General features: G+C 39.8%; 1 protein-coding gene across 2 annotated transcripts in view; it reads left to right on the top strand.

The window, feature by feature from the left end:
* LOC132129186 (laminin subunit beta-1-like) overlaps window positions 1-17,786 on the top strand; it is a 59,836-nt gene extending 42,050 nt beyond the window's left edge. For both annotated transcript variants that reach the window (XM_059540683.1, XM_059540682.1), the window contains exons 15-35: window positions 138-278; window positions 371-532; window positions 2,387-2,508; window positions 6,670-6,790; window positions 7,467-7,659; window positions 7,796-7,939; window positions 8,124-8,355; window positions 9,541-9,704; window positions 9,776-10,000; window positions 11,036-11,250; window positions 12,148-12,244; window positions 12,328-12,700; window positions 12,966-13,150; window positions 13,844-14,091; window positions 14,200-14,415; window positions 14,486-14,630; window positions 15,182-15,389; window positions 15,480-15,621; window positions 16,153-16,329; window positions 16,415-16,574; window positions 16,760-17,786. In XM_059540683.1, the coding sequence (XP_059396666.1) occupies window positions 138-278; window positions 371-532; window positions 2,387-2,508; window positions 6,670-6,790; window positions 7,467-7,659; window positions 7,796-7,939; window positions 8,124-8,355; window positions 9,541-9,704; window positions 9,776-10,000; window positions 11,036-11,250; window positions 12,148-12,244; window positions 12,328-12,700; window positions 12,966-13,150; window positions 13,844-14,091; window positions 14,200-14,415; window positions 14,486-14,630; window positions 15,182-15,389; window positions 15,480-15,621; window positions 16,153-16,329; window positions 16,415-16,574; window positions 16,760-16,896 (3,807 nt within the window). In that variant the 3' untranslated portion in view covers window positions 16,897-17,786. The remainder of the gene's footprint in view (window positions 1-137; window positions 279-370; window positions 533-2,386; window positions 2,509-6,669; window positions 6,791-7,466; window positions 7,660-7,795; window positions 7,940-8,123; window positions 8,356-9,540; window positions 9,705-9,775; window positions 10,001-11,035; window positions 11,251-12,147; window positions 12,245-12,327; window positions 12,701-12,965; window positions 13,151-13,843; window positions 14,092-14,199; window positions 14,416-14,485; window positions 14,631-15,181; window positions 15,390-15,479; window positions 15,622-16,152; window positions 16,330-16,414; window positions 16,575-16,759) is intronic.
* The last annotated feature ends 1,140 nt before the right edge of the window (window positions 17,787-18,926 follow it).

Raw genomic sequence — 18,926 nt, 5'->3', positions numbered from 1 at the left:
TAAAATTTCTGGAACAGTGATAACTTTTGAAAGGTCTGAAGTTGGAAGTTGAGCACATTGCAATGTGGGATGCAATATCTAATTAAACATATTCTGGTTATATACTGCATATTTAAGTTTGTGTGCTTGTTTTTTAGGGCAACCCAAGGCCTCAGGCTGAGACTGACTGTGTGCAGCATCTCAATAATCAACTGAGAAGAAACCGTCGTCATCCTCACCGACACATTGCCCAGCAGCAGAGGGCAGCACTGAGACGCATCCGACAGCTACAGCAAACTGTAAGTTTCCCTTCAGATAACTCCACCTCCTCCTTCATCAGCCAATCCACACCTTGCACTACACTGTGAATTTAATGTGAATCTGTTTTCAGCCCAGCATAAGCACAGTGCATAGAGAGAGACAACCAGGTCAGATGGTCACATGGACGGGTCCGGGCTTCGCTCGGGTTAAAGATGGCGCTGGCCTCAAGTTCAACATCAGCAATATCCGTTACGCTATGGAATATGAGATTATAATCAGATATGAGCCAGAGGTGGGTGGTCTGAAACACTTGAGAGGTTGTTTCGAAACATAGTAGCTGATGACTAGCTGGTAGATTATCTTAGTCCAAGTTACAAACAGCAACCAGCTAGTCATACCAACTACAAGTAATCACCATCTGGGACCAGCTTAGACCTGAAACCAGCTACCATGTTTCAAAAAAACAAATACCAGTTTAAACTGGTTTAAAGGTCCTTAAACACTGCATAAAATGTTTTCTTCCTTAGTATTTTGTCTAATTTTCCAGTTTAAACATCTACAAAGCCGATTCCAAAAAAGTTGTGAATAAAAACAGAATGCAATGATGTGGAAGCTTCAAATTTCAATATTCTATTCAGAATACAACACAGATGACATATCAAATGTTTAAACTGAGTTGATTTTAAATTTCATGGCATCAACTCATCTCAAAAAAGTTGGGACAAGGCCAGGTTTACCACTGTGTAGCATCCCCTCTTCTTTTTATAACAGTCTGCAAACGTCTGGGGTCTCAAGTTTAGGAATAGGAATGTTGTCCCATTCTTGTCTAATACATGCTTCTAGTTGCTCAACTGTCTTAGGTCTTCTTTGTCGCATCTTCTTCATTATGATCTGCCAAATGTTTTCTATGGGTGAAAGATCTGGACTGCAGGCTGGCCATTTCAGTACCCGGATCCTTCTTCTAAGCAGCCATGATCGTCTGACCACAGAACAGTTTTCCACTTTGCCACAGTCCAATTTAAATGAGGCTTGGCCCAGAGAAAACGCCTGCGCTTCTGGATCATGTTTAGATATGGCTTCTTTTTTGACCTATAGAGTTTAAGCCGGCAACGGCGAATGGCACGGTGGATTGTGTGCACCGACAATGTTTTCTGGAAGTATTCCTGAGCCCATGTTGTGATTTCCATTACAGTAGCATTCCTGTATGTGATGCAGTGCCGTCTAAGGGCCGAAGATCACTGGCATCCAGTATGGTTTTCCAGCCTTGACCCTTACACACAGAGATTGTTCAGATTCTCTGAATCTTTGGATGATTTTATGCACTGTAGATGATGAAAACTTCAAACTTTTTGCAATTTTTCTCTGAGAAACTTCTTTCTGATTTTGCTCCAATATTTTTTGCTGCAGCACTGGGGGAATTGGTGATCCTCTGCCCATCTTGACTTCTGAGAGACACTGCCACTCTGAGAGGCTCTTTTTTTACCCAATCATGTTGCCAATTTACCTGATAAGTTGCAAATTGGTCCTCCAGCTGTTTCTTATATGCTCATTTAACTTTTCAGGCCTCTTATTGCTACCTGCCCCAACTTTTTGGAATGTGTAGCTCTCATGAAATCCAAAATGAGCCAATATTTGGCATGACATTTCAAAATGTCTCCCTTTCAACATTTGATATGTTATCTATATTCTATTGTGAATAAAATATAAGTTTATGAGATTTGTAAATTATTCCATTCCTTTTTTACTCACAATTTGTACAGTGTCCCAACTTTTTTGGAATACATATTTATTTAAGAAGAAAAATTGCGTGATGTAAAGTTTAGTTTTTTCTGATAAATGCATAAAAATGTTAATCTTTAAAAATAAAGAAAACAAATTCCAGTGAGGTTACCTCATTTTAGTTTTAAGCATAAACTTTATCATAAAATTTAATTTTGATACTTTTTCCAGAATGTTTTCATTTTGGTTCTCTAGATAATGTCTTGATTAAAGAACACTGAGATAGTTTTACTGGAAAACAAGACAAACAAGTTTTTTTTATTTATTTTATTTATTTTTACTTTATCAAATATCCATAAATATCAACCTTTTTTTAAAATGTATGTTATTATTAATCATCTTGTCTATACTTTTTGATTGTATGCAGTCCACAGAGGACTGGGAGGCTCTAGTGAGCGTCAAATCCCTGGATTTACCCACAAGTCTCCGCTGTGGAAACATGCTGCCCACAGAGCAGATGTACACAGTCACAATGCCCCACCACAGGAGGTAATATCATTGTGTTTATGTCTATGTGTGTCCGTGTTTACCTGACACATCATGAATGCTTTGTTCTTGGATGAAAGTATGCATTCATATTTCTTTGTAAGCACCATTTATATTTAGTGTCAAGTAGACTTTTGTACTGTTGCATATTATGTTCAAAGTACTATTTTAAAGCTTCCTTTAAAGAGTTCCACAGCAGTTGTTTTGATCTTTTTCCTGCAAGGGTGAGTTTCTGGGTTCCATTGTAATCTGAATCTAATCTGATTTCTTGCTTTATCCCAAGGCTCAGGGAATGCAGGAGTAAATTAGACTCTGTCAAAAGCTGCATATCCTTTTGAGCAAACACTGAGAGAATAAAAAAATAAGATTCTTGCTGAGTGAGAAAGTGGGAGAAATAAGAGAAAATGATAAGAGGAAAGGGAGTCAGGCGAGTTCAGGAAGTTAAGGCTGGATATATTACTGGTCTTTCGATGGGGAAATGAAACCCAGACAGGAGATGAGACTTCACAGAAATTATCAGGCTGGTGGAGCTGCTGTCTAACTGAAGGTAACTAAATAAGGGTGGCTGTCTGGTGCTGGAAAGGGATTTGAGTCAATGAATGCTTTAACATAGGGTAAGGAAGCAGCTGTATGTGCTTCTCCTGATTAAAGATGATGAAATGTACTGGTAGTTTGTGAATAAAAATAGTATATCTAAAATAACACTTGCATATTTCTATGATATACTAAAAAAAAAAGATTAAATTGAAAAGTGACAGTAAAAGACATAATTCTGTGAGATATTTTGATTTAAAAAAAATTTAAGGAATAAATAACATTTTACTACATATAAAAATAGAAAACTAAATTTTAAAATTTGTATATCATTTCATAATATTACTATTTTTTAATATTTTTGATCAAATAAATGCATTCTTGGACTAAATATTTTTTAAAAACTTTGAATGTTAGTGTATAAATAGGAAAACTATTATTAAATTTAAAAAATTAAATTTATGCATTGATAGCGCAATCCTATACAAATTGAGCTGGAATGCTAATATCATAATAATAATGCTATGATTATTGTCACGGCTTACGCTGCTGGAAGGAACACGAAGCCGAGGGATAAACGAAACAAGGATTTATTAAATCATACACAGGCAAGGTAAGTAGTAAATAACAGGTGGCAAGTGGCAAGTAACAGGTAACAAGTGGACAAGTAGACAAGTAACAAGTAACAAGTGGACAAGTAACTAGTAGACCAGACAAAACAGAACTGAAAGGACAAGGCTTTTATACAAACGATAATTGGGAAAACACAGGTGGATGGCATGACTAAATTAACCGGGACATGGAACACATGGGGAAATAGAATAGACACACCTGGGAACTAATCAAAACCGAACACGGAAGACAGAAACTGGGTCACAGGGGCAAAAAACACACAAAATGAGTCCAGGTGTGTGACAGTACTCCCCCCTCCCGGTAGGTGCGTCCTCGCACCGTAGAAACAACAAAGGGAGCCGTGGGTGGGAACTTGGGAGGAGGTTCCGGTGGAGGACAGCCTCCCAGGAGGGGGCCAACAGACAGGGACTACAGAGGAAGGAGCCAGGGAGGAGATGACGGAGGGAGGAGACAGGAAGGATCTGAAGCAGGAGGTACCCAGCAGGACCCAGGCCACAGCCATAACGGCCCAAGGTGGGGCCGACGATGGAAGGAGCCATGGAGGAGGAATGGTCACCGACTCCAGGGACTCGACCCACGGCAACGGAGCAAGTGGAGGAGGAGCCCGAGGCGGAGAGCCGAAGAGCCAGGGTGACGGGGAGGAGCCGGAGGTCCTAGGCGGAACTGATGGCTCTGGTGACTGACGCGGCGATGTGGATCCGGAAGGCCGCGGTGAGGCCAGAGTAACCGAGGACTGAGGTGTAGCCGAGGGGATGAAGGAGCCTGACGGAGCCGGAGGGACGGAGGGATGAGGCGAAGCCGGAGGAGTGGAGTCCCGAAGCATAGGATGGACGACGCCAGACCAAGGCGGAGCCGGAGGGACGAGGGAGCCAGGCAGAGCCTGCGGACTGCCGGGCCACGGCGGAGAGGAAGGAGCTAGGAGCTATGGTGCAGCCGACGGGTCAACGGGCCGAGGCGGAGTCCAGGCCTCAGAGGCTGGAGGCGGAGGTGAGGGAGACGCCGACCAAGGCGTCGCTGGAGGATGGCGGTCCCGCTGAGCTCGCACCACAATGATGGTAGGCTGAGGGCGAGCAGAGGGGCAGCCAGACGACAGCGGAGGAGGAGGCAGGAGTGGGTGGGAGGCTGGGAATTTTGGAGGAGCAGGCATTGGAGTAAGCTCTGGGGCTGGAGCCCTTCCTGGGCTTAACGGAGGATCAGGAGCCCATCCTGGGCTTAACGGAGGATCAGGAGCCCTTCCTGGGCTTAACGGAGGATCAGGAGCCCGTCCTGGGCTTAACGGGGGTTCCGGAGCCCGTCCTCGGCTTAACGGGGGATCAGGAGCCCGTCCTGGGCTTAACGGAGGATCAGGAACCCGTCCTGGGCTTAACGGAGGATCAGGAGCCCTTCCTGGGCTTAACGGAGGATCAGGAGCCCGTCCTGGGCTTAACGGGGGAACAGGAGCCCGTCCTGGGCTTAACGGGGGAACAGGAGCCCGTCCTGGGCTTAACTGGGGAACAGGAGCCCGTCCTGGGCTTAACGGGGGAACAGGAGCCCGTCCTGGGCTTACAGGAGGATCAGGAGCCCGTCCTGGGCTTACAGGAGGATCAGGAGCCCGTCCTGGGCTTACAGGAGGATCAGGAGCCCGTCCTGGGCTTACAGGAGGATCAGGAGCCCGTCCTGGGCTTAACGGAAGATCAGGAGCCCTTCCTGGGCTTAACGGGGGAACAGGAACCCGTCCTGGGCTTAACGGGGAATCAGGAGCCCTTCCTGGGCTTAACATAGGATCTGGCATAGGTGAATTGGAAACCCCCTCATTTTGACCCATTTGGCGCTCCACATTTTGCTCCCTCGTGGTGGGCAGTGTCGCCGGCTCTCGCACCTGGTCTGACGGGTTGCTCTCTGGCTCTCCGTCATCGGTGGGCTCGGGCTTATGCCTCGTACCGTGGGGAGATGGTAGGCTGGGCTCTGGGTCCAGAGTGGACCTGGCGAGATCCTCTATTGGGCCGACCGTGAGAGGTGACCCATTTCTCACCAGATTCCACTCTATGAATGCGGCGAAATCCTCCCGAGGACCATCTTCGGGCGACAACGCTCTGCACCTGGAGTTCAGGCTGGCGTGATAAAAGGTGCAGAGCGCGTGGTCCGGGTAGCTGGTGGCATTAGCTAGGAAGAGAAACCGTCTGGTATGGTCCTCGAGAGACAGTCCCTCCTGCTCCAGCAGGAGGAGGAGGTATTCGGGGCGATAGAGGGGATCCATGACACACTACGGAAAGAAAAAGACTGTGAAAAAACGGAAAACAAAACGGAGGGAAAACACGCAGTTTTTTTTATATTTTTTAGTGTCGGGTCTTCTGTCACGGCTTACGCTGCTGGAAGGAACACGAAGCCGAGGGATAAACGAAACAAGGATTTATTAAATCATACATAGGCAAGGTAAGTAGTAAATAACAGGTGGCAAGTGGCAAGTGGCAAGTGGCAAGTAACAGGTAACAAGTGGACAAGTGGACAAGTGGACAAGTAACTAGTAACGAGTAGACCCGACAAAACAGAACTGAAAGGACAAGGCTTTTATACAAACGATAATTGGGAAAACACAGGTGGATGGCATGACTAAATTAACCGGGACATGGAACACATGGGGAAATAGAATAGACACACCTGGGAACTAATCAAAACCGAACACGGAAGACAGAAACTGGGTAACAGGGGCAAAAAACACACAAAATGAGTCCAGGTGTGTGACAATTATGGTCTAATGATATAAGTCACATTGTTATTTTATGTCATAACATTTCTTTATTTTTCACTTTTATTTAAAAAAAAAAACTCAAACTTTCTTTACAAATTTAAATTAGAAATTAAATTTAAAATTTTCATTGGACCCCATTCAGATTTTTTGGACCTCATTGCATATGTTTAAAAAATACTTTTTAAATTATTTGTAGAGTAAAAGGAAAGAAATATGGATTACTGTACTGTACATGAATATTTTTAGTAATGGTTTGCAACTCTTGACAGGTATGTTGACATGCCAAGGCCTTTTTGCTTTGAGCCTAACAACCAGTATGTGGTTTCCATCCGTTTCCAGCGTCATGCCGTGTCTCACCGGCATCTCACCGCCTTCACCCTGATAGACTCAGTAAGGAGTGGTTAAATGCTTGAAATAAGGAACGCATGTGGTTCAATTTTCTAACCATGGTTACTGTAATACAAGCAGTATGGAAGCATATGGGTAGCAATATTCAATTTGGAATGTGATATGTAAAATTACAATGCAATATGTAAAATGGCAATGCATTTCTGTATTTACATTTACATTTTCCAATACATTTGTCCAACGTTTGGTGCAAAATGAAAATGAAAATGAAAATTAAATTACATAATTTTCATTTGCCATTTCATATACTAGTTTTAATTTGTAAAATGAATACTAATTTCAACGCTTTATAAGTTTATAAATATTTAATCATTTCTGTAATACATTTTCATTTTAATTTTGCAACTTATAAAGCATTAAAATTTGTATCCATTTTACAAATTAAAACTAGTGTATGAAATGGCAAATGAAAATTATCTAATTACATTTTCATTTTGTACCAAACGTTACACAAATGTATTGGAAAATGTAAATGTAAATACAGAAATGCATTGCCATTTTACATATTGCATTGTCATTTTGCATATTACATCCCAAATTGAATATTGCTACCCATATGCTTCCATAAAGCAGTGCCCCCTGCTGGTGTAATTATATTAAAGTATAGAGACTGCTGTTGATCTAATGACAAAAGCTTAATCTTTCTCTCTCCCCACAGCTTGTACTGATGCCCAAGTATGAAGAGCTTCCAGGTTTCCTGGGTGACAATGCCCCAGATGAACGTAGACGTCAGGAGATGGAGTTGTACATGTGTTTGGATTCCTTCATGACTGTGCCGATGCCTGCGCTGGCTGAGCTGTGCACTACACTCATCTGCAGCATCTCCTCGATCATGTATAACGGTGCCCTGGGTGAGAGTTTTAAAGATCCCTCCTCAATGTCCAGTCAAAACAACTTTTTCATTCAGAAAATTCTCCTGCTGTTGTTTAGAGTCTTACGAATGGCTTCCTGAAAAGTGGTAATAGTTTGAACTTTTTGTTTCTACAGCATGTGAGTGTGACCCTCAGGGTTCACTGAGTGCAGAGTGTGACAAAGTCGGAGGTCAGTGTCACTGTAAACCCAATGTTATTGGCCGCAAATGTGATCAGTGCACACCAGGAACGTTCAGATTTGGGCCATATGGCTGCACTGGTGAGACACTTTTTATTGTCAGAGGAGAATAAGCATTTTAATTGCTATTTAAATGAAAATACATTGATCATGTAAAAAAAAAATATTTGATAGACACCTTTGATAGGGCCATCAATGTTATTTTTATATTGTAACTGTTGTAATTTCGCATTGTCCCTCACTCTCTTTTCTCTGTCTCCAACAGTATGTGACTGCCACTCTCAGGGCTCTGTAGGGCATCAGTGTGACCCTGTGACAGGCCAGTGCCCGTGCCAGCATGGGGCGACTGGCCGCCAGTGCTCTGAATGCCAGCCGGGTCAGTGGGGATTTCCAAACTGTAGACAGTGCAAGTGTAATGGCCATGCAGAGATCTGTGACCCTGAAACAGGTGCCTGCTATGAGTGCAGGGACTACACAGCTGGACAGTTGTGTGAGAGGTGAGAGACTGCTTAATGTGGCCAATGCACTGACTACATCAGTGAGACTAAATCAGTGACAAATTACATTTGGTTCACTAATTGAAGTCACAATGTAATGCATGCTTTGCAAAGGAGGTTGAGACAGCAGCAATCTATACAGTAGGTCAAATATGACCGCAAATAAGTTATTTAATTAAGTTAATTAATTAGTTAATAAATATATATATTTCTATATTAGATGCTGACTCCAAATGTTTGAATGGTAGTGTAAGAGATGGTGATTTTATTCTGCAAGGATGCAATAACTTGATCAAAAATGAAAGAATTTGAGATTTTTACAGTTTCTATTTCAAATAAACAATGTTCTTTTGAACTTTGTATTTGTCAGAGAATCCTATAGTAATGGATGCAGAAAATTCAGTTTTGCCATCACAGGAATACATTATATTTTAAAACATTCAAAAAGAAAATAGTTTTTTTAAATCACAATAATATTTCACAAATTGCTGTTTTTACTGTACCGTATTTTTCGGACTATAAGTCGCACCTAAGTATAAGTTGCATCAGTCCAAAAATAGTCATGAAGAGGAAAAAACATATATAAGTCACACTGGACTGTAAGTCGCATTTATTCAGAACCAAGAACCAAGAGAAAACATTACCGTCTACAGCAGCGAAAGGGCGCTCCCTGCTGCTCAGTGTAGGATACAGGAGCACTTTGGAGCAACATAGAGCGCCCTCTCGCGGCTGTAGACGGTAATGTTTTCTCTTGGTTCATTTCTCTCGGTTCATGTCAAATTAATTTTGATAAATAAGTCGTACCTGACTATAAGTCGCAGGACCAGCCAAACTATGTAAAAAAGTGCGACTTATAGTCCGGAAAATATGGTATTTTTCTTATTAAATAATTGAAGCCTTAGTGAGCAAATGTAAGAGACTTTCTAACAAAAATAAATACATTAAACACAAAAATATTTGTATAATTTTTGTTTAACATAATGCTCCATGAAATATTATGTTTATTATAATAATAAATGTATGGTATGATACTAATAATATGCACATATCCATAGGTTACCTGTAATAAATGTACAGTAGTGAGAGAAAAAAAGTAGTCTTAATGTAATTAGAGATTATTTAGAAAAAATTAATAAGATATTTTTCTTCTAAAAAAGTGCATACATTTTTCTTCCCTTTCTCAAGGTGTGTAAACGGTTTCTATGGTAACCCAATATTGGGTTCTGGCGAGCACTGTCGCCCCTGTCCATGTCCAGGACACCCTGATGGCGGACACTCCAATGGAGCTTCCTGTCTCACTGATTATGCCTCCAATCAGATCCTGTGCCAGTGTGGTGAAGGATATGCAGGTAAAATAGTGTCACTAATAAATAGCTTTTAATTCTCATTAAGTAGTTTTACTAACAGTGTCCTCTCTAAGGTCCTCGCTGTGATCTCTGTGCCCCCGGTTATTATCGTGATCCTGAGCAGCCTGGTAGGACATGCCGGCCATGCCAGTGCAACGGGAACATTGACCCCCAAGACCCAGAGTCATGTGACCCACAAACTGGCCAATGCCTCAAGTGCCTGTATAACACAGACGGCCACTCTTGCTCTGAGTGTAAACCAGGTTACTATGGAAATGCACTCGCTCAGGACTGTAGGCGTAAGTACAGTCACTCTTGAAAAGCTTCAAAGCATTTTTTTTAAAGACGTTGCTAAAAAATAAAAATGTTTTGTGTATTTGGTATAAAAACACATTATACACATCAAAAAACACATTATTTTGCCACATACTGTACATTGTTGTTTTCTCCTCTATGCCCCGCCTTTCTGAAACACGTAGATTTTTACACAGCTCATCGCTCTGATTGGCCAGTTATCCAGTGCATTGTGATTGACTGAATGCCTCAAGCGTGTGACAGAAATGTTTCATGTCCCCTTAACATACTGTGATGCCGTGTCCCGGTGCGACGAGACAAAACCAATAAAACCCATTACAATTTTTTTGCATCCAGTGGGGACATAATTACGGATTATAATGACTTTTACTGTCTTTTTACACATTGTGTTGCATCGCGCCGCATAAAAATAAAACCATGTCTGCATTTGTGATTGGAGAAACGTTGTCAACAAGCACTACTCTAAGCTTCTCAAAACTCGTGTTTGAATAGTCAGTGGCAAATCCTTTAAATATGAAAACTTTAAATATGAAAACAGGCTGTGAGTCAGCATTATTTGTCAGAACACTAGCATTGTAGGCTACTCTCACAGGAAACAGTCCTGGTCCTCTATAAAATGCGCTGCACACATCTGAATGTTTACCACTGATTTCTAGTTGTGTCTTCTTTTGGAAGGCCAAAAAAAGTAGTTTCGCTTTCACAACGAAACACAACTCAAAGTTACACCTTCTTTCTTTGCATGAACATTTGTGCAGTGTTATGCAAATCTTCCCACACAGTGCGGTAAACATGTGGGGGCGTGTTTAAATTAGGTATTTTTGGAGAATGTGGACAAGTCTTAACTTTTATAAAGAATATCTCTTTGGGTTTGAAAATTTTGTCTTTGCAACTTTAGGGATCTTATCTATTCACGAACGGCTTGTAACACTCCAAAGAACTTGGAATTGCATCACGTAACCCCTTTAAATGAATGAATTCATGCATTTATATCTAATTCTGCACTCTGTCTCGTCCTGCAGGCTGTACTTGTGTAACTGCAGGCACTTTAGAGAACTACTGTACTGATGGAGTGTGTCACTGTGATAAACAGACCGGTCAATGCCCCTGCAAGCCAAACATTATCGGTCACAACTGTGACCAATGCACCCCCAACCACTGGAAATTTGGTTCGGACTGTGGATGTGAGCCCTGTGAATGTGTCCAACCAAATGCCCTCAGTACCCACTGCAACATGGTATGTTCTGTGACATACAGTATCTTTATTTTTAACTTTAAAAATAAATGATAACTTTATTTATCATTAAATCTTTATTTCAAAATTGGAACCTCAACATAAAGCAATAAATGACAATAAACAGATGAAGGTCAAGATATAATGTGACATGAACAAATGTTACTATACATTACAGGGGTTTTCAAACTCCCAAATGTGGTGAAATATACATGGCAACTGTCTTTTGTAATGCATAAACATCCAAAAACATATAGTGCTACTAAACTTGAAATTATGTAAACGATATGTTGTTTAGAAAATTCATTTATTAAATGTATTAAATTCATTAAAGATAATAATAAGAAATGTTTCTTGAGCACCAAATCAGCATATTATAATGATTTCTGAAGGATCATGTCACAATAAAAACTATATTAATAGATGCAGAAAATCCAGGTTTGCCATCACAGGAATTAAAAAGAAAATTGTTATTTTAAATTGTAATAATATATCACGATATTATTGTTTTTATTATTATTTTTTTTTTATCACATAAATTCATCCTTTGTTAGCATAAGAGACTTCTTTCAAAATATTATGCCACCAAACATTTCAATGGTAGTGTTTCTTGCAAAAAAAATTAAGACATTTAAATATAAAACTTTAAATTAAATGTAAAATTACAAATACAAATTATACTCTTTAGATAACTAAATATTTACTACCTTAAACAGTAGTATCAGACATTTTGGGCTTACATTACGTTCAAAGATGCTTTATTTTTTATGTATAATTAATTTCATCTCATTTTGAATTATTATTTTTATTTTATTTTTGTTTTTGTCTGAAGAGGGTCTTGGAATTCAGTGTTTTCATGGCTTAATGATTTTCTTCTTCTGCCTCTCTATGTGCTTGTAGTTCAGTGGTCAGTGTCATTGTCAGACAGGGTTTGGAGGGCGACAGTGCAGTGAATGTGAGGCGTTTCACTGGGGTGATCCCAGAGTGCAGTGTGAAGGTGAGTAGTGCACACACACACACTTCTTACTTCTGTTTCTTCTCTGTGTATATATCATTATTCCTTTATCTCCCTCTGGTCAGAGTGTAAATGCCACCCTCTGGGGTCCGATGTGGCTCAGTGTGACCGCATAACAGGTGCATGTGTTTGTAAGAAGGAGGCTTCAGGACGACGCTGTGATGAGTGCGCCCGTGGCTTTACTGGAAACTTCCCCAAGTGCATTCCCTGCCATCCCTGCTTCCAGCTATGGGATGATGCCTTATGCCAGATCATCCGGGATCTGACCCACATCAAGGATGTCATTGCCATGATTCTGGAAAAGGGTGAGGTGCCCGGACTCAGCGATGTGCGCATACGTGAACTAGAGAAGAAGCTGGCACAGGTTCAAAACCTGATTCGAGATGGAGACCGAGAGGGAACCTATAACTTAATAACCCAGGCTATTGATGACTTAAGGTAAAGCCTGAACACGGTGGGCGGCACTGTAAATGTCATTTCACTTTAGTAAGGCTAGCAGAGAGGGTCTAAAAATCATTTCACTTGCATTAAAAAGGGTTATATTTTCAATCTTTATTGATGAGCATTATTTTGCAAAAGCTGTTTTATTATGTACCTAACATACATTGTTAGTGGCATTTGGCACTTTGCGAGTATAATTTTAAGTTGCACGTTACGTGAGTATAATTTTAATTGTTCTCCATTTAAATGCACCTATTTTCAGAGCGGAGATCGCTTTGACTGATGGGCGTCTGATGAGCATGGGTCGGGAGCTGAATGTTACTGCAGACCTTGACAATACTCTGAAACGAAACCTAACTGCAATGGAGAAAGAACTGAAAGACTTGAACAATACACTTCACCGACTGCATATAGACCTAGAGAACTATCTCACTGTTGGATTCGCAGGTAAAGTATTATTTCTTAAATTTTGTTTGTGTTGGTTGAAAAAAAAAAAAATTACATCCAATCAAAATTAACCAAAGAAAACAATTACTCAATAAGTTGATTACTTTGTCATTTTTCATCAAAATTCCTCATCTGAAATGACTTTCCTTTAAGGTTTCCAGTTCACACCAAGAAGGAACGATAACTATATTGAAAGCATCAACAGATGATAACATTCTGTTTATTAAAACTCTCGCTGCCGTTTGGTTGTCTGCCACTTTAAATGCTTGACATCTTTGAAGTCAATTAATATGTAAATGATTATATAAATTCTCAACATAAAAAAACCTTACTAAAAGTTATTCTATTTAGATTGTTCCTCTGTGTCATTATTTTTATAGCCATTATTTCCCTATTGAAAAATATTAACTAATAGCCAAATAACTAATTGGGTATTATTTAACAGACTTCAGTTCCACTGTAAAATTTTCACCATCCAATCAATAAGAAAGTAAAGCCTTACATTTTTTTTATTAAACGTCCTGTTTCCCCATGCCACACACATTATGGAAGTGACACTAAAAAAATTCAAACCCATCCCATAGCCTTTTCCAAGAAAATGGGTAGGAAACCCACCTTTTCATTCATATTCACAACAGTTTTGTTGAAAACATTGAACCCATGTTAATGTCTTTTGTCATTTTTATTTTACAGAGCAATTTGGAAACATCCGCAAGTACTACCAGAGTTCACTGAATTCAGAGAAGCGCTGTAATGCCTCTGTATACGGACCCCAGAGTCCTGTGGAACAGTCCGAGGACACACGTAACCGTACAGAAGCCCTGCTGAAAGAGAGAAAGGACCTCTTCCTCCGTACAGCCGCTGCCAATAACAAGTCTTTGTCTGAACTGGAGGAAAAAGCTCATGAGATAGACCAAAAGCTTCAGCACCTCAGCAACATGGTAGAGACTTTGAGCAAAACTTTGGCTTGAGACCTGGAAGAGAGCCTAAGAAAAACGTTAACTTTATCAGTGACACATTCTTGATTCTTGTTTTTCTTATGCTTTAAGGTATGTGGTGGCCATGATAACACCAGTGCAAATAGTAGCTGTCCAAATAGCCCATGTGGAGGAGCTGGCTGCCGTGACAGTGACGGTGCCCTGAAGTGTGGAGGGAAAGGATGTAAAGGAACTGTAGGTGCCTCAGTGACGGCCCTGGACAGTGCTGATGATGTTCATAAGAACCTGACTGCTACCAGCAAGGAGCTACAAACCATTGCTAAAAAGGTAAACATTGTCTGTTTGTGCTAGTGCAGTGTGTGTGTATGCTTGTTAATAATCTCTACTTACCTCTCAGCTCAGAGACATCGCTACACTCACACAGACTGTGAAGACTCAAGCAAAGGACACACTTGATAAAGCCCAGAGCAAGAAAGAACTCTTTGAGAACTCCAACAAAATATTAAGAGACTTCATTAAGGAGATTAAAGACTTTTTGAATGGTCAGTGATTGTCTTTTCAGTATTATTTTTGTGTTGTGTGAAAAGTGAGGACGTTAAGGGATAGTTCAGTGCAAAATAAAAATGTTCTCACCCTTGTGTTGTTCGAAATTCCATACAATACAATAAATGTATACTACCTTTCAAAACTTTGGAAAATATTAAAAAACAAACAAAAAACACCCTCTTACTGAGAGTATAACAGTAGGGCAATAGTGATATGTATCCAACAGACAAAAATTTTAGTTACTTAAATCTTCCCCTGCAAAGCTCTACAATTTTATTTCTACCTGCACACATTCAAACCTGGTGCATCATGATTGGTAACAAGATGCACTAGAATATTTGTTAAAACGTGCAACTTTTATGTTCCACCATGTATATAAAAAAAAATAATAATTTGAATTTTAATGTTAACATATGAGTACATGATAGATTTTAATTTTTGCACGAACTGTCATTCTAAAATGTTTAATTATCATAAATGCCTAACTATCACTTATATGAAAACCTTAAAAAGCTTTTTTTAATACTAAAACTCTTGATATATTCAGAGGAGGGAGCAGATCCAGAAAGCATTGAAAAAGTGGCCCAGCAGGTTTTGGCGATCTCCTTACCATTCAACAGGACCGTAATAGACAACATCATCGAGCAGATCAAAGCCAACATCGCCAACCTCACCAATGTGGAGGGAGTGTTCAACCACACCACAGAGCAACTGGCCAAAGTCAGGGATCTGCTTAAGAGAGCTCAAGATGCAAAGTAAGCAAGAGAGAACATTGTTTACTTTGGTACACAGAAATCCACATATAGTAAATGACATTTTGTGTGTGTGATTTTGTGTTTGTGCAGGGCAAAAGCTGAAGAGGTGAGCGATAACATCAATAAAACTAAAGAAGCTCTTGAAACCTCTCAGAGTGCCATAAAAACGGCTGAGAGGGAAATGAGCACAGCCCTGGAAAACCTCAAGAATGCCCAAAACATCACTACTTTGGTAAAACTAATATATGTTGCTACATTGTTTCATGTTTCTCTTGCTCTCTCTTTTTTTTGACTAACATTTTTTTCTTACTTACACTAGCATTTTTTTCATGTTTTTAAAGTCTTTTATGCTCACCAAAACAGCATTTATTAAAACATTTAAAAACAGTATAATGTTGTTACGATTTAAAGTTTTCTATTTTTATACATAATCCTTCAGAAATCATTCTAATACGCTAATTTACTGCTCAAGAAAAATGTATTGTTACTATCAATGTTAAAAACAGTTGTGCTGCTTAATATTTATTGTGGAAAATCTTTTTTCCAGAATTCCTTGATGTTCAAAAGAACAGCATTTATTGGAAATATAAATATTTTGTATCATTATAAATGTCCTTACTGTCACTTTTGATTAGTTTAATTTGTCCATGCAGGAAAAAAAAGCATTTCTCTAAAAGAAATAATAATTTTTAAAAAATACCAAAACTATTGACTCGTAGTTTATGATTTGATCTAATCTCCTGTCTATCTCTTCTCTGAACAGGTGGACAACAAACTCTTAAATTTAGACAAGAACCTCATGGATGTGATGATGCGATTGGCCAATTTGTCAAATGGAGTAGATTTATTGAAAAATAAAACGGAGCAAAACAGGGAGATGGCAAAAGATGCCAAAGCTCACTCTGACAATGCAACTCAAGAGTCTGCTGGACTTCAAGAGGTGTGTGTATGTCTAGCTATATTTATTTAGAGCTTCTGAAATGAATATGTAATGTTATTTGTGTATGCATGTTTGTGTTTAAAAGGAATTGGCAAATGCTGAGAATCTGTATAAAGAGCTGAAAGAGAAGGTGGACTCTGTGGGAGGCATAGGAGAAGGTAACATCAACCAGAGAGTCATGGAGATGAAGAAAGAAGCAGAGGAGCTGCTGAAGAAGGCCACCATGGACATGGAAACCCTCAGAAGTATGTGTCTAAATGCACTGATCATTTACTGAAGCTATAACCCAAGTGTTATGCTGAGTGTTTTTTATGCTGTCATTTTGTTTTAAACTCAATGACAAATTTGAATTTTTTTTTTATTCAACAGTTATTTGACTTTGTTTGGCTCTTTTCCCATCGTCTTGTTTTTCTGTGTCCTTTCTTTGAAGAGCTGGAGAGAAAGTTTAACAAGAACGAGCAGAAGATGCAGCAGCAGCGGGATGAACTGGCAGATCTGGAGAAAAACGTTACAGAAGTCAAAGAATATATCCGATTTAAAGTCATGGGCTACAACAACTGTCAGTAGGAACTGTAAATAAATGACAAAAGCCTGAAATCAGATCTCAACTTCTCTTCTCAATCACCCTGTGTGATATATATTCTTTCATTACAGCCCAAATTGCTATTTCATTCCGAATTAACAGCTTTGCTACTTAATTCTTGTGAAGTTAATGACAATTTTCAGAATGAAGCACTAGGTCTCATTGTCATCATACTAAATCAGTGGTTCTCAAACTTTTTCAGGTGTCGGAGGGCTGTAAAACCATCGAATACACCAAGTCTCATTTCATGTCCTTTTCACTGCTCATATATTTTCCTAAACTGCTGTTTCGTTCTTATTTTATCAAAACTAGCAAACTCTTTGCTAGCTAAGAAAATGAAACAAATGCTTACATCCGTTGACAGAGCCATCAGTTATGTTACTTATTTAATGTTAACAGTGTATTCATTTGTATGCATTGATTCTTTTTGATTAAATTTTATGCTATATATTTTTATACTTTTTTTTTGTACAAAACAGACCACAGTTTGAGAACCACTGTACTAAATAAGCTGCAGACCGACTGTTGTGTAGCCTATGGCCAAAAACATGCACTACTCTTCAAATGTTTGGGGTCAGTAAGTTTTTTTGTAAAGAAATTAACACTTTTATTCAGCAAGGATGTGTTCATTTGACAAAAGTGAAATTAAAGGCATTTAGAATGTTACAAAAGATAACTAGGATGAGAACTATTCATCAAAGAATCCTGAAAGGCTGCTGAAAATTCATCTTTGCCATCACAGGAATATAATACATAATTTAAAACATATGAAAAAAGAAAATAGTTATTTTAAATTGTAATATTATTTCATAATATTACTGATTTATAGATTTTTGCAGCCTTGGTGAGCATAAGAGGCCTCATTGAAATACTTTTTTTTTTTTTTTTTTAAATCTTACTGACCATGACTTTTGAACTGTAGTTGCATTTACACATTGAAGTGCTTAACACCATAATTTTTATGCTGCATAAAAGACATATATGAACACATTAAACCTTTGGTATGGAATCCAAAAGGTACTGTTTTGTTTTATTTATATGCAGACACAGACTCAGTTATTTTGTGTATTACATATTTATTACAGAAGGGGGCGATAGAGAATGTAGAAAAAGTGCAACAGTGGCACATATAACCAGTCCTCATGATTCTAATGCATATTTCTAAATTTCAGGATTTTTCTTCATTATATATCACACCTTTAAAGTTGAGCCCATTGGCTTTTCTGTCTCTGAATGGCCCTTCCTGTGTCTGTTAATGTCAGGCAGGACATGTTCATTTCTCTAGTCTAGAGTAATCATGTCTGTTTGGATCAGTGGCTTTAGCTGACCCTGAGCTTTGATTCATATCATACCACTGAACTGCATATTAGTTTCACGTCATATGTTTGACTGGACATGATTTTTATTGACAGAATTTCTAGGCGCAGCCAGGGGCCGGAGGGGGTCAGGTTTGGTGACAACACGATTTCGTCTCTGCTCTTTGCGGATGATGTTGTCGTGTTGGCCTCATCAAGCCGGGACCTTCAGCATGCACTGGGACGGTTTGCAGCCGAGTGTGAAGCAGCTGGGATGAGAATCAGCACCTCCAAATCCGAGGCCATGGTCCTCAGTCGGAAAAGGGTGGCTTGCCCTCTTCAGGTTGGTGGAGAGTTCCTGCCTCAAGTGGAGGAGTTTAAGTATCTTGGGGTCTTGTTCACAAGTGAGGGAAGGATGGAACGGGAGATTGACAGACGGATCGGTGCAGCTTCTGCAGTAATGCGGTCGATGTACCGGTCTGTCGTGGTGAAGAAAGAGCTGAGCCGCAAGGCGAAGCTCTCGATTTACCGGTCAATCTACGTTCCTACTCTCACCTATGGTCATGAGCTTTGGGTCATGACCGAAAGGACAAGATCCCGGATACAGGCGGCCGAAATTAGCTTTCTCCGCAGGGTGGCTGGGCGATCCCTTAGAGATAGGGTGAGAAGCTCAGTCACCCGGGAGGAGCTCAGAGTAGAGCCGCTGCTCCTCCACATCG

This window comes from Carassius carassius, chromosome 46, assembly GCF_963082965.1.
Source record: "Carassius carassius chromosome 46, fCarCar2.1, whole genome shotgun sequence".
NCBI classification, from domain to species: Eukaryota; Metazoa; Chordata; class Actinopteri; order Cypriniformes; family Cyprinidae; genus Carassius; species Carassius carassius.
This window is presented reverse-complemented; position numbering and strand designations above follow the sequence as displayed.